At 47.7% G+C, this 12,554-nt stretch overlaps 1 protein-coding gene and 1 long non-coding RNA gene across 2 annotated transcripts; one reads left to right on the top strand and one right to left on the bottom strand.

The window, feature by feature from the left end:
* Positions 1–954: 954 nt before the first annotated feature.
* On the top strand, positions 955–3,972 carry LOC144166912 (uncharacterized). Its single transcript, XR_013321788.1, has 3 exons — positions 955–1,288; positions 2,111–2,791; positions 3,131–3,972. It is a non-coding gene; the product is annotated as an uncharacterized LOC144166912 (long non-coding RNA).
* A 1,590-nt stretch (positions 3,973–5,562) lies between these two features.
* LOC144166904 (uncharacterized) lies at positions 5,563–7,106 on the bottom strand. The gene has a single exon (XM_077696355.1). It carries the CDS (start codon positions 6,739–6,741, stop codon positions 5,563–5,565), a length of 1,179 nt encoding a protein of 392 aa, XP_077552481.1. The 5' UTR covers positions 6,742–7,106.
* Positions 7,107–12,554: the final 5,448 nt, after the last annotated feature.

Consider the following 12,554-nt stretch of genomic DNA (forward strand, 5'->3'; position numbering starts at 1 on the left):
ATGTAAAATGGCAACTGTTTCAGACATTCTACACATAAAATGCTGTATTTTTCACGCATGTGTAAATGAATGCTATGAACAGTTATTTTCTCTACAAGTCTGTTGGTACACTTTTATCTGTATTAAGATGCAACAAAATCTTGTTGCTCTACCTGCTTTGAAATCGTAGTCTTCTCTCAAAAAGGCAACGTTTACAAAAGTGCAACTAAGGGTCACAAACTTGCTCTGCAGCTCTGTATGTTGCTTTGAAATCGCATGCTTTGCCACTGCCTTTCTTGCTGGCTAGCGTCATGTAATGTGAATGGCCTCACTACGACTACAATAGATTGGCAAGTTTCTGGCTGCCTAGTTACACCTCTAATGTCCAGAAAGGTTTCGTATGTGCCATACACACACCTTGTTCCAGCCCCGAAATAAAAGCGAAATAAAGGTTTCTCATACTTCCTTGGTTCAATAACATCCTTCAGGAAAAGGAGCTGCTTGAAGTGGGCCCACGACGATGAAAGCTGCTCCGGCTCGTCAGCGGGTGCACCGCTTGCTTTCTTTGCTTCCTTCAGCTTGCGGGCGAACGTATCTCGTAGGTTCCTCCACCGCTTGCCAACTTCTTTAATGTCGACTGCGTAAACATTCACACAGTTACAGCACTTAAGTCACTTACGGCAAAGGGTTATTTTGGAAGGATATTTATGTCAACAGCAGCTAGATATGTCAGTTGTTCAAGCATGCAAAGTTTTTTTTGTAGCAGTAGAACTAAGAGCACCAATTAATTAGGCGCGCCATAGTGGAGCGCTCGGGATTATTACTTTTGACTACCTTAGCACCGTTCACGTGCGTCCAAACACACAGGCGTGCGCTCGTTATATCCTGACATGCACAGCTGCAAAGCCAGAGCGCAAATGGCCAACACAATGTACGTAGTGGCCCTTTCGGTCCGGCATGTGTTCAATAGGGGATATTCAAAACGCTAGGTGGTCTGGCAACACTGTGCGCGCAGCCATTTTGAGAGCGGCGTCGGCGCCGTCGTTTGACCTTGCGGCCTGCTGTGTGTTAGCTGTAATACTTGCTCTACGGGTGTTTTTCGATGTTTTAACGGGCTGTGGATTCTAGCTATGGCAAGTTCTCGGTGGGTCCGTGATCTAAGCGTCCTTCCTACACTAAGCGATGCAACGGTAACGAACTTCTGCACCGAAAACGACGCATCCCTACGGCAGCAGCGGCGAGCGTACAACTTCACGGTGGAGGCGTACGCCGAGCCGTCTTCGGTAGCTACTTGTATGCCTGACGTAAGGTGAGTGCTATTTCTTGTGTGCTACTGTGGATTATGTCATAAGTAGTGTTAATTCGTTAGTTTCGCTGCTTGTCTACCGCTTGGCGATCGTTCCCATACCTGCGGATGTTCTGTTTACGAAGCTACCTGCAGTGCAACACGGTAGAAGCAAGCGCTCGAACTACTGAGCGTAAAGTATAGATTTTCGTGCTCGTACGAAAACTGCAAAAGCTTTACACCACACATTTTCATGGTTCGCGCACCCGCCCGAGGACATTCCAGCATACAGCATACCGTAGTGTTTAGTGTTTTCGTAAACATATTCTAGCGCTTAGACCGAGGTCGTCGACGGCGTCAACAGAGGTTTGTAGGGTTACAGAAGGGTTTTTGGACGCATAAGATGTTATTTTTGAAGATGCGAAGTGCTTTTTATACGTAACTCGTACATTTGGCGAACTTCAATGCATCTGCCGTGCATCTATCGGCTCTGTAATGACATCAAACGGCAGACATAAAGGGGGGTGTTGCTTAACAAAGTGCGCTGGTTTGAGGGCATAAAAGAGAGGAAAATGAAGTTTTAGCATAAAAGCAGTAAGCGGCGGGCGTGTGAGTGCGCGCGCGTGCGTGCTTGTAGCGGGGGTTTTACATTGCCAGCAAGTACGTTTCCCAGCAAGTGTCAGTGTAGAACAAATGGATGGTTTATGTATTTTTTGTCAGCACAAGGCACATTGTGTACAAACTTCACCCGTTTATGTAAAAGAAACATTGAACTGGACATTGAACTGAGGGTTCTTCTAAGGTATGTAGTAAACTTAAAGCTTCCTTGTTGCTTTTTTTTTTTAGCTGTGGTCTTGTCCACGCTCGAGGCACATGCTTCAGGAGCCAAAAGAAGGCAGGTGCGCCCTACCAAGTTCAAGTAACCCTGGACAGAAGCTCGGGTGTCGTCAAGGCCACAACGTGCCAGTGTCCAGCTGGTAGTGGGGGTGCATGCAGCCACGTGCTTGCACTTTTGCGTTTGCTGGTCCTCCTCCAACAACATGGTTACAAAGAGCCACCACCAGTGCTTTCTTGCACGGAGTTGCCCCAGCGGTGGAGGCGCCCCCGACACGAAGGAATCAAGCCCACAAGTGTCCAGTCTGTGGATTGGCGGAGGGTGCATGAGGGTGGACGTGAAGTCCCGAAGTCAGTGAATCTGTGTGGTGCCCAAAGCAAGGATGACGAGCGAGTGCTTCAATCTTGCAAGAACTTTGGCGAGAGGTTAATGGCTCTGGGGAAGACATCTTTTGCAGCTGTCCTGTTGAGCGATCCTGGAGCCATGGTGTCAACAAATTCGGTCTTGCACCGTCTGGCTCGCCTGCAACCTACCACCAGGGCCACCAACCATCCGGCTTCACCACCTGGCTTGGGAACTTGAGCCCTGGAAAGAGCCTGTCACTCCCTCTGCCAAGACTGGACTTCTTCGAGGACAGTGTGCAGCATGAATTTCAAGGAGACTTCTCAAGCCGGGAGAAAGCCATTCTTGATGTGAGTACCTAAAACCGATTTTTCTAACAAAACATGGAAGTTGGTCAGTTGAAGGTGGAATTTTTTTAACTTAATTTCATGGCACCTATCCGGGGTGTTAGGTCAGCATACTTTAAAGCGTTTAAACGTCAGCATACTTTAAAGCTCCCAATATTGTAGTTAACTTTGATGTAGGCACTGCAGTGCGCCTTCATTTTTCCGTCGTAGAACTTCATCCGTGGGACTTTTTCCCCCAGCGAGTTTTCTGGCTGCACATGAACTTTAACTTTCTTTTAATTTTTAAAAACTGAAATAAAGCATTCTTTAGCATGGTTGACTAGCAGGCTTAATTTTTTTCAGGACATATCCGTATCCATCCAGGAGGCACGTGACCTGGAAAAGAATACACGACAGCAGAGCCAAAGCGAGACATGGGTTCGTGCTCGCAGACACCGTCTTACTGCGTCGGCCTTTGGCAAGGTGCTGATGAGGCAAAGCTGGACCCAAAAAGGCCTGCACCACTTGCTTGACCCCAAGGACCTGTCGCGGGTGCGGCCCATACAGTATGGTAGGAGGAATGAAGCTGCTGCAACCCATCGCTACACAAACGTTCTCCGGAAGCTGGGCCACGACGTCACTGTGGAGCACTGTGGACTTTTCGTCGACCCTGCCTCTCCGTGGTTGGGGGCAACACCCGACAGGCTTGTTTTCGACCCTGAAGAAGGCACGTTTGGGGTGCTGGAGGTGAAGTGTCCGTATTCGTTGACGGGTTCTGACCCAAAAACCGTGCCTGACAACGAGAACTTCTATATGCAGTTCACTAATGGCAGTGAACCCCGTCTGCTGCGCGACCATGAGTACTACCAGCAAGTAGTAGGCCAGATGGCATTAACGGGTTGTCAGTGGGGAGACTTTGCTGTTTTCTCTGAGAAGTGGATTGCGATTGAAAGAATACGCTTTGAAAACTCTGAGTGGGAGGCAATGAAGGCTCGGCTTGATTTTTTTTTTTTCAACGATATGCTGCGTTACTTCTGTGAAACGTAGGAGCACCTTGGAAGTGTGCTGTCTTTTTTTTTAACATGAATGGAGCTGCTAAAGTTTAATGTTGCTAGTGAATAACTGTCTGAATCTTTGCATTTGCCTCTTTAAGGAAAACATGTTCAGGAATGATTGCATTAAACAAGCCCTATAAATATCTGGTACGTATTTGTGTGCTCCAATAAAACGTGTACTGTTTTTGTTACTGCCACGGGCAAAACTTCAGACTCCAACTTGTGTGCATACCTGCGAGCCAGCATGTCAGCGTCTATTCTGCCAGAAACAAAACTGTTACCCCTTTAACTCATGCGAATATACCAACCAACCTGTCAGCATTACCATCAAGTAGAATGACTGATCAAAGAAAGGTGTTCAGTTGCATTCTTTTATGACAAACATTTTATTCACACAATATATTTACACAAGAGTAACATGTCTGGACATAATTCAGCCCTGTGTACCAGTCACATCTGCGATCCGTCAACAACTGACTGGACATCTGGGCTTGAAATCAGGTCCAAATGCAGATTTGTTAGTACAGTGAAAGCTCATTAATTGAATTGCAAGGGAACACCATTTCAGTTCGAATTAATGAAAACTAAATAAGGAACAATAATGACAGTGGGGAAGCAGTAGGGCATGTCAACACTTTGACGCTTGAAAAAGCCTGTGATTGCCGCTTGACTTTTGTCCCTGACAGTTGGCACTTTTTACTCTACCAAATGTAGCCAAAACCTTATCTCTGCCTTCTCGAAATCCACAGAAGAGATGGGCGGCATTCCATACGGCCATGACTTCATAGCGGACGGCCGCACTATGCTTTGTTTTTTCTCCTCCTTGCTGTTGTTGGCAGCGACAGGTTCAAATCAAAATCAAATCAGTTTATTTCCAACAACAGTGTTGGGGGTCCCTTAGGGGAAAAGCGGCTAGCTACCGCTTGAAGGTGCCTGAGGGCCGCATACATGACAGCACCACGTGAAAAAGGATAATATAAATACATGGACGCTTGGAAGATTTGAAAATGCCCCATGAAGCAAACATATTCCTTCAGAAACTTGTAAAAAAAAGTAAAAATAAAAATATCATGCATGGTGACCTTTATCTGATGCACAAAAACACAAACACTACACGACGTGCCCATACCACTGCACGCTATTCTGATGATTACAAAAGAAGAAGAAAAAAAAGAACAGATGAGCAATAAATATCAACAGTCGCTACACTATGTTTATACAAGGAATATAAAGTTACATTTTAAATAGATTGCTGGTTCACAGATAATGCACACACAAGGAAATGCAGGCATAACGAAATAAACACGTGCACAAAGCCAGTGCTTCTGACCTGACATATGATGCCCTCATCTGTCAGTGGACAACACACCACAGCATCCTCACGTAGTTCGCAATGAATGCGTCTTCCAAAACTTCCATCATGTGGGATATAGATTGATTTTAGCATATCTTGTATTCTATGGAGCAGTGTGTGCAAGCACTGGGTGCGTTTCTCTGGCCATGTGCGAAGCGCCGGCACATAGTTTGAGTTATCCGTGGCAGCAGCGCCTACTGGGGTTTGAATTAACGGGCTTCTTTATACGTAGACTTCTATGGAGCCTTGTTAGGACCAAATCGTACAATTTGAAATAACCATAAATTTGGATTATTGAAGTTCGAAGTAACGAGCTTTCACTGTACATGTCTTATGATTATTCAGCTCTCTAAACTACCCACATCTGTTTTCATGCTAACATTGGACTAGACCACACCGGGGTTCGCAATCAGGTCTGACTGAAGGTTAGTTAGCACGGCGACTACAGTCCATATTTGAGTCACCACAGGTGCCAGTGTGAGGGGAACTGGGCGATCGAAGATGTGAAACGCTTTGATTCGCTGTATCCTCCTCTCCACGTGAATTCTCAGGGAGGCAATTTCCTGTGTCTCTCTCACTTCTTGTTCAGACAGCTTCCCATTTTGCAGGAAAGGAGGAATGTTCAGGCTGACACCTTTCTCTTCAAGAAGGTCGGCAATTTTGAACCCCTTGTCTGCCATCACAACATCACCTTCGTCAAAGCTAAGGTCCAAGAACCCACTCTGAATTACACATTCACGGTCCGACATGCAGCCTGTGTATAACTCGGAAACGAATGAGAGTTGACCACTCGGCATTATTCCAATGAGTCCCTTGAAGGTGTTTGCAGACTTGTACTGGGAGTATGTGCTTGACTGTAATGCAAGGGAGCTGGGGACTGCGCACCTGATCTCTGTGGCATCCAAAATCACCCTGGTTTTCTTGCACTTTTCAGTGAACGAAGCAGGCATTGTATCATTCACAGCTTCCCTGGATGGCCAGATATGCATCTTTATCACCTTAGCATAAAGAAGGTTGACCCATTCACAGCAAATTCTCGACACAGTGGGCTGCGAAATGGCAAATCTATCCGCCAGGTCTTGCTCAAACAGGCCAAGCCGCAACCTCACTAACACGAGAAACAGTTCATTTTCTCGGTCCAGCTTCCGTTTCCTTCCCTGGCTGTTGCTTCCTGGATCTGCTAGTTCTGCCACCGCAACAAAGGTGTCATAGTCGGGGAGTCCAGTGTAGAACATCATTTGTTCACTGGAGCCTTTGAAACGGTCAATGCAAAAAGGTGCATTCTTCAACTTTTCTTCTTCCAGTTGCTGCTGAATCACAAGGAGGTCTCCCTCCGCTTTGTAGGCAGCAGCCTTTGCTTGCAACAACTCTTCCGTCAAACCATCACACTGTTTCTGTAGCTTTGAGAGATCTCCGGCTTGCTTCTTTTCTTGAAGAGCTTCTCGGCTTTGCGCTTCTTCAAGTTTCCTTTTCAGGCCACTGCACTGCTCTTTTAACAGTTCGATTTGCTCAGCCTGCTTCTGCACAACAACCTTTAGTGTTTCCACCTCATCACTGTCTTGCATATCGATGGCTGTATCCACCTCTTCCACCTGATCTTTCCCTCCAGACTCCTCAGTTGCATCCCTGTCAGGCGAGGGCAAGTTTAGTGTAGCAAAGGATTGGGCATTTTTCTGCTGGGGCCAGGGGGTACGCACCTTCGGTGCCTTCCTTTCTTTTTTGGGCTTGGAAAACACAAACACTGAAGGCACTGCTGTTTCACGAAGAATCCTCCTTCCGCTTGCCACTCCAGGGATGAAGTCTGTTGGCTTGAAGTGGGAACTGCAGACCTTTGTGTTGCTCTTTATCGTGAACAATGGGCCCTCGTCCCGCTTGATGGCAATTATCCAGCTTTTTCGAAGTGAAGAGGCTTGTGGAAAACGGTGGTACGAGACCTGGAGTGTAAAGCAGACACAAATTAATATTGTTTACAAAGCTCTGACATTGCAACTCTCTTAACCCGCATAGGAACACAGGGCTAAATAAACCAAAATCATCGTCTGTCGGAACTTTCTCGAATGCTGGCGAATGAGCTGCTCTAGAAGATAGCATTGTCAACACCAAAGCAGTATGCTTCATTGCCACTGTCTTTTTTATAACAGTCTACACTGCCGTGTCTAACATTTTTTTTTTTCGTTGAGAGCCCGGCAACTGGCTAGTATTTGGAAATGCGTCTTTTGCCCTTTTTTTTTCATAACGCCGGATGTGCGTAACAACACCCGTTATAAGTTTGCGAAAAACCTAAAAACGCAAAACGAATGAACAAACCTGCTCCGTCGACACCACTAGTTTTGCCCGGCACGAGCTCAGATGAAAAGAGATGCTGTGTTTAAATGTAGGTAGGGCGCACCCATCGATGTAATCCGGCAATCCTACCTTGACCTACTCGGAAGGACTACAATGATAAATAAAATGTAGACTTAAAAAATGCCTGGGGAACGGAACGTACGCTCTCGCATTACGAATGCCAAAGGATGGGCGTGTGTGCGAAATGTGCGTTTCGTGCTTGCCGAGGCATTGCACCGCACGCACGAAGCGCACATTTCGTTACGCTACGAAAGAGCACAGTTGGCATGCCCAAATATTTACACACCTGCCCGCGAACCTGAAGAACCAGAACAACGCCATTTCCTTACGCCGCGACAGAGGAAATTTCAATGCTCCGGGCTATAATTTAGCCGTCCCTGCCCGTGAGCTAGCTATCATTCGCCGCACTCATGTGCTGTTAGGAATGCATGCGTAGCAATACATACTCGTAACTTGTATTACTGTTGAGTTACTACGTGTTTAGTTTTCACGCCGCAACATTGACGCCAGCGGAAGCCGTTCGGATCAGCCTGCGCGCGATCCCCTATGCTGTATTTTGGTTCCTTCATTCGCTCTTGTTTTCATTAAGTTAAACAAGATTGGTAATAAAAATAAGGGCTTACCTGGTCTCCTGTGCCGTTTCTGGTACCTCGCTGAGTGCACAGAGGCACGCAGCAGTGCGAAGGCATTGTAATTGTCGAGCGATTGAGCTCGCTTCCGTACGAAGGTGTACGGAATGAAGAACTCCGCGTCGAGCGGCGCCGCTCTCAAAATGGCGGCGCATAGTTTGCATTTCGTTCGATAGATGGCGCCTCTTTTTGAATATCCCCTATTGACTAACGCAGGCGGTAATTGCTTTAAAGTGTTATTGCAACACTGTTTGGAAAACCAACAACGGCGTAAATTTGGCCTTGGTGTACAGTTGACAAAGTGAAATAAAACAGCGCGAGTCCACCGCTAGACGTGACGTCGCGTTCGCGGGTAGCCCGGGCGCGTATTCCCAAACCATATCCCGTAGGGGCCCAGGCCGACCACACCCCCTAAGCAGGGGCGCAGGCAATGAGGTTAAAAACATTGCAATTTTTTAACCTCCTTGGACGCAGCACCGTGACGTCTCTACCTATATGTGCGCGGCTACATGCCATGTGGATTTTTTCTTTTTTCCCTCTCCCTTCGTTTCGGCTGCTTTGCGAGCGGCCGATGGTTTCGCTCTGTGGGCGGGACTGGCCTGCGGCGCTGGGGAAGCTGAGGCAGATGTGATAAAAGTTAACCTTTTGTACCTGAGCCCCTGATCTCTCCGCGCTCTTCTTGCGCGCCTGCAAGTTGACGCTGACGTCCGATCGTGTTCCTAGATAAGCGCTCGGCTCGGTGCTCGAAGTGCGCGCGCGCGGATGGACGCTTTCACGTACATGTGGCAATTATACAAGTCCCGGAAAGTAAACACTCTCATAAAAATGAAGAGAAAAGATCTTTTGTGATCGCGCTGCTTCGCGGCGGCCGATGGTTTCGCTCCTAGCACAAGCCTGGCGTACGCGCTGGGAAGATGAAGCTCGCTCTCCGCGCTCTCTTGTGCGCCGTCAGTCGCTCGTCTCCCATGCTGTTCCTAGTTAAGCTAGCGCTCGGCGCGTTGCTCAAAGTGCGCGCGCGGATGGATGCTTTTGCGCGTACATATGTAGTTATTGTTTACGTTCCGGAAGGCAAGCACTCCCAATAAAGTGAAGGCAAAAATGTTTTTTTTTTTGTCTTGGGTGGTCCTTTGGACTCCCTACCGAAGCGCAGAACGTTTGCTCTGATTCGGTCGAAAGCACACGCGTACGTCGGTCGCTGGTCTGCTGCGAACATCAGCCAGCGTGTTATTCGCCATACTCGTCTGTGCCTCGCACTGGCGCAGAACTGCCCATCACAGGGTCCGTTCTCATAATTGTGTGCGACCCGCCGCGGTGGCTCAGTGGCTAAGGCGTTGCGCTGCTGAGCACGAGGTCGCGGGTTCGATTCCCGGCCGCGGCGGCCGCTTTTCTGATGGAGGCGAAAAGCAAAAACGCCCGTGTGTACGAGATTTCGGCGCACGATAAAGATCCCCAGGTGGTCAAAATTAATCCGGAGCCCTCCACTACGGCGCGCCTCATCGCCTGCGTTGCGTCCGCGCGTTAAAACCCCACAATCAATCAATCATAATTGTGTGCGCCACGCGCGTCCCCCTCGCATTCACGCGATGGTCGCGAAGCTTATAATTTCTGCTTCATGAATAAGCACGAGCAGCCGCTCGAGGTCGTCAGAGATGATTGATTGATTGTAGGGTTTAACGCGCCGACGCAACGCAGGCGATGAGGCGCGCCGTAGTGGAGGGCTCCGGATTAATTTTGACCACCTGGGGATCTTTAACGTGCGCCGAAATCTCGTACACACGGGCGTTTTTGCTTTTCGCCTCCATCAGAAAAGCGGCCGCCGCGGCCGGGAATCGAACCCGCGACCTTGTCAGAGATGACCTCGCGTCAACAAATCATGATTCTGTGTTCCGCGCGAACCTGTCTGACGAAGTAGCAGTCAACGCCTTCATGGACACGTAGAGCGGGTGCACCAACACAACCTGGATTGTCCAAAAGGTCCAGAAATAGGGCGAAAGGTATGTTTTTCGAAACGAAGCGTTGTAGTACGCGAGGCGGCGTTTTGCAACTTGTGTTGTACTATTTATATTTTTATTCCTGCTATTTCTTGTTTATACATTTGTATACTTTTTTTTGTGTGTGTGGCTTACAGTTGAGGCGCGAGCTGTGACACAATGCTGGCGAATTAAAAGGCCAGACACTACAGAAATCTATATATGTGGTAGCTAAAAATGCGTCGCAGGAAACAGACACAAACTGCTCATCTATACCCATCAGTGGATCTCTAAAAGTGGCAATTTTTTGCCGCTATTTTGACTCCGAGATCACTATCGCAAAAATAGTGCGCCAAGGAGATAACTTTTTTACTTAGTTTTATCTCTGCTGCGACTACTTCAAGCTCACGGGCAACTACTCATTAGTCCCAGGGAAAAGAATATACGTATCTGATTGAGTGTAACACTGTATTAAATGAGTGGCCATGGCCCCTGGGGGAGCAAGGATGAGGAGAAAAGGGGAAGGTCACAACTCGCACAATGAACACAGTTGCAGTCTTGGGGTCCTAATCGCAAAATGAACACATTAAACTCAGTCAGTGGCAGCAAAACGCACAGTTCACACTTAAATGTACAGTTCACACTGTAGACAATGCGGTTCACATTGAAAACAGTGCATGCTGCAGACAGTTCACATTGTAGACAGAACGGGGAAGTCGGCCAGGCTGCTACACCAATTTGTAGAGTCTGTTTTCAACGGCGTACTCGGAAATTGCTTTTAGTGCGGTGTGATCGTCACGGACCCGACTAACATGTTCCTGTTCAGTCGCAGGGGCGGGAGCTAGAGTTAAAAGGTGGTGGCGATTACGGTCGAATAATGGACAGAGCCAAATTAAGTGGTAACGATTTGGTGGGCCTTCCCGATTACAGGGGGGGCATCAGCGCCATTCGGATCCTGCTGGAGCGGTCTATTTATAAATAACGTATCTTATGCAGCAAAATCTCTGTGTGCATGAAGCACAAATTGCTAAAAATAACTAATCGACATTGGCAACTGTGTGAGTGGTAGCACGCATGATTACTGATATCAAACTCGACCTGATGGCTTCAGTGAACAGACTGTGGTCAATAGCCCTGTACAGAAGACATATATCAAACTCCTCGAGTACTTCAGTAGCTGTACAATCCAACTATTACTTTGCCCTTGGTTGGTATATATTTTCGATATTGTTTTTCTAAATTGTTATGACCAGCAGTGCAAATTTTGGAGAATTTATGACCCAGTGTAAAACGTGTACGTTTGAGCTGGTGTCTTTCTTATCAACGTATCACCTTTGCAAGAACGATTCACACCTTCCATTACTGTCAACAAAATGTCAATGTTTTCCTTAGTTGCACTGTTCCTGATAAAGAATATTGCAATGAAGTTAATGTTAACAAAATTCAATGTAATAGTTCTTATGAAAGTGCCAAAATGTAGCAGCTCATGCAGCTGTAATATTTCGCAAGAGTAGGACAGTTTGTAAATGTAGTCATGGGTAATTGGCTGCCTTTCCTGTAATCCTTACCTGCAGCACCGAAGCGTGTTTTGAGGTGTGTATATAGTGAAAGAGCACCCAACTCAATTGTATACCCTTCTGTGTGCTGTAGGATGAGCTTTCCATGAGGGTGTTTGCTTTCCGGAACGTGTATAATTGCCATATGAGCGTGAAAGCGTCCATCAGCGCTCGCGCACTTCGAGCACCGAGTCGATCGTTTATCTAGGAACGCGATCGGAGGTCAGCGTCAACTTGCAGGTGCGCAAGAAGAGTGCGGAGAGATCAGGGGCTCAGGTACAAAAGGTTAGCTTCTGCCACATGTGCGTCAGCTTCCCCAGCACCGCAGGCCAGCCCCGCCCACGGAGCGAAACTGTCGGCCGCCTGCCAAGCAGCCGAAACGAGGGGAGGGGAAAAAAAGAAAAAAATCCACCTCGCATGAAGTCGCGCACATATAGGTAGAGACGTCACGGTGCTGCGTCCAAGGAGGTTAAAAAATTCCAATTTTTTTAACCTCATTGGCTGCGCCCCTGCTTAGGGGGTGTGGTCGGCCTGGTCCCTGTTGCGACCGGGCGGGGGCACCCGATCCGAGTTCCGTGGCCTCCAACATACGATGGGTAGCGTGTATGATGCGAGCGGCCAGCCGCTGTTGCAGCCGAAGAGAAGTCCAGAGCAGTAGGATAACATAACTGTGTACTTCATAGCGAGAGGTGAGCCGAAGCCAAAAAAAAACATACAATGCCCTGACGGGCGAGGTTACAATACAGGACTCGAGCACAGCGACCGCATGGATTCGCTGCTCAGACAGGAATGATTATCAGCGTTTGTGCTGCTTCTATTTATACCCAAAAGCAACAATAGGTCAAACGCCCCCAAGAGTAACACGCCACGAACATCA

This window comes from Haemaphysalis longicornis, unplaced genomic scaffold, assembly GCF_048455015.1.
Source record: "Haemaphysalis longicornis isolate Haplotype H1 unplaced genomic scaffold, Haemaphysalis longicornis Haplotype H1 scaffold_198, whole genome shotgun sequence".
Taxonomy (NCBI): domain Eukaryota; kingdom Metazoa; phylum Arthropoda; class Arachnida; order Ixodida; family Ixodidae; genus Haemaphysalis; species Haemaphysalis longicornis.

Bases quoted from the DNA above. Each gene is read 5' to 3' on its own strand.
- LOC144166904 (XM_077696355.1), bottom strand. From the start codon at position 6,741: ATGCAAGACAGTGATGAGGTGGAAACACTAAAGGTTGTTGTGCAGAAG.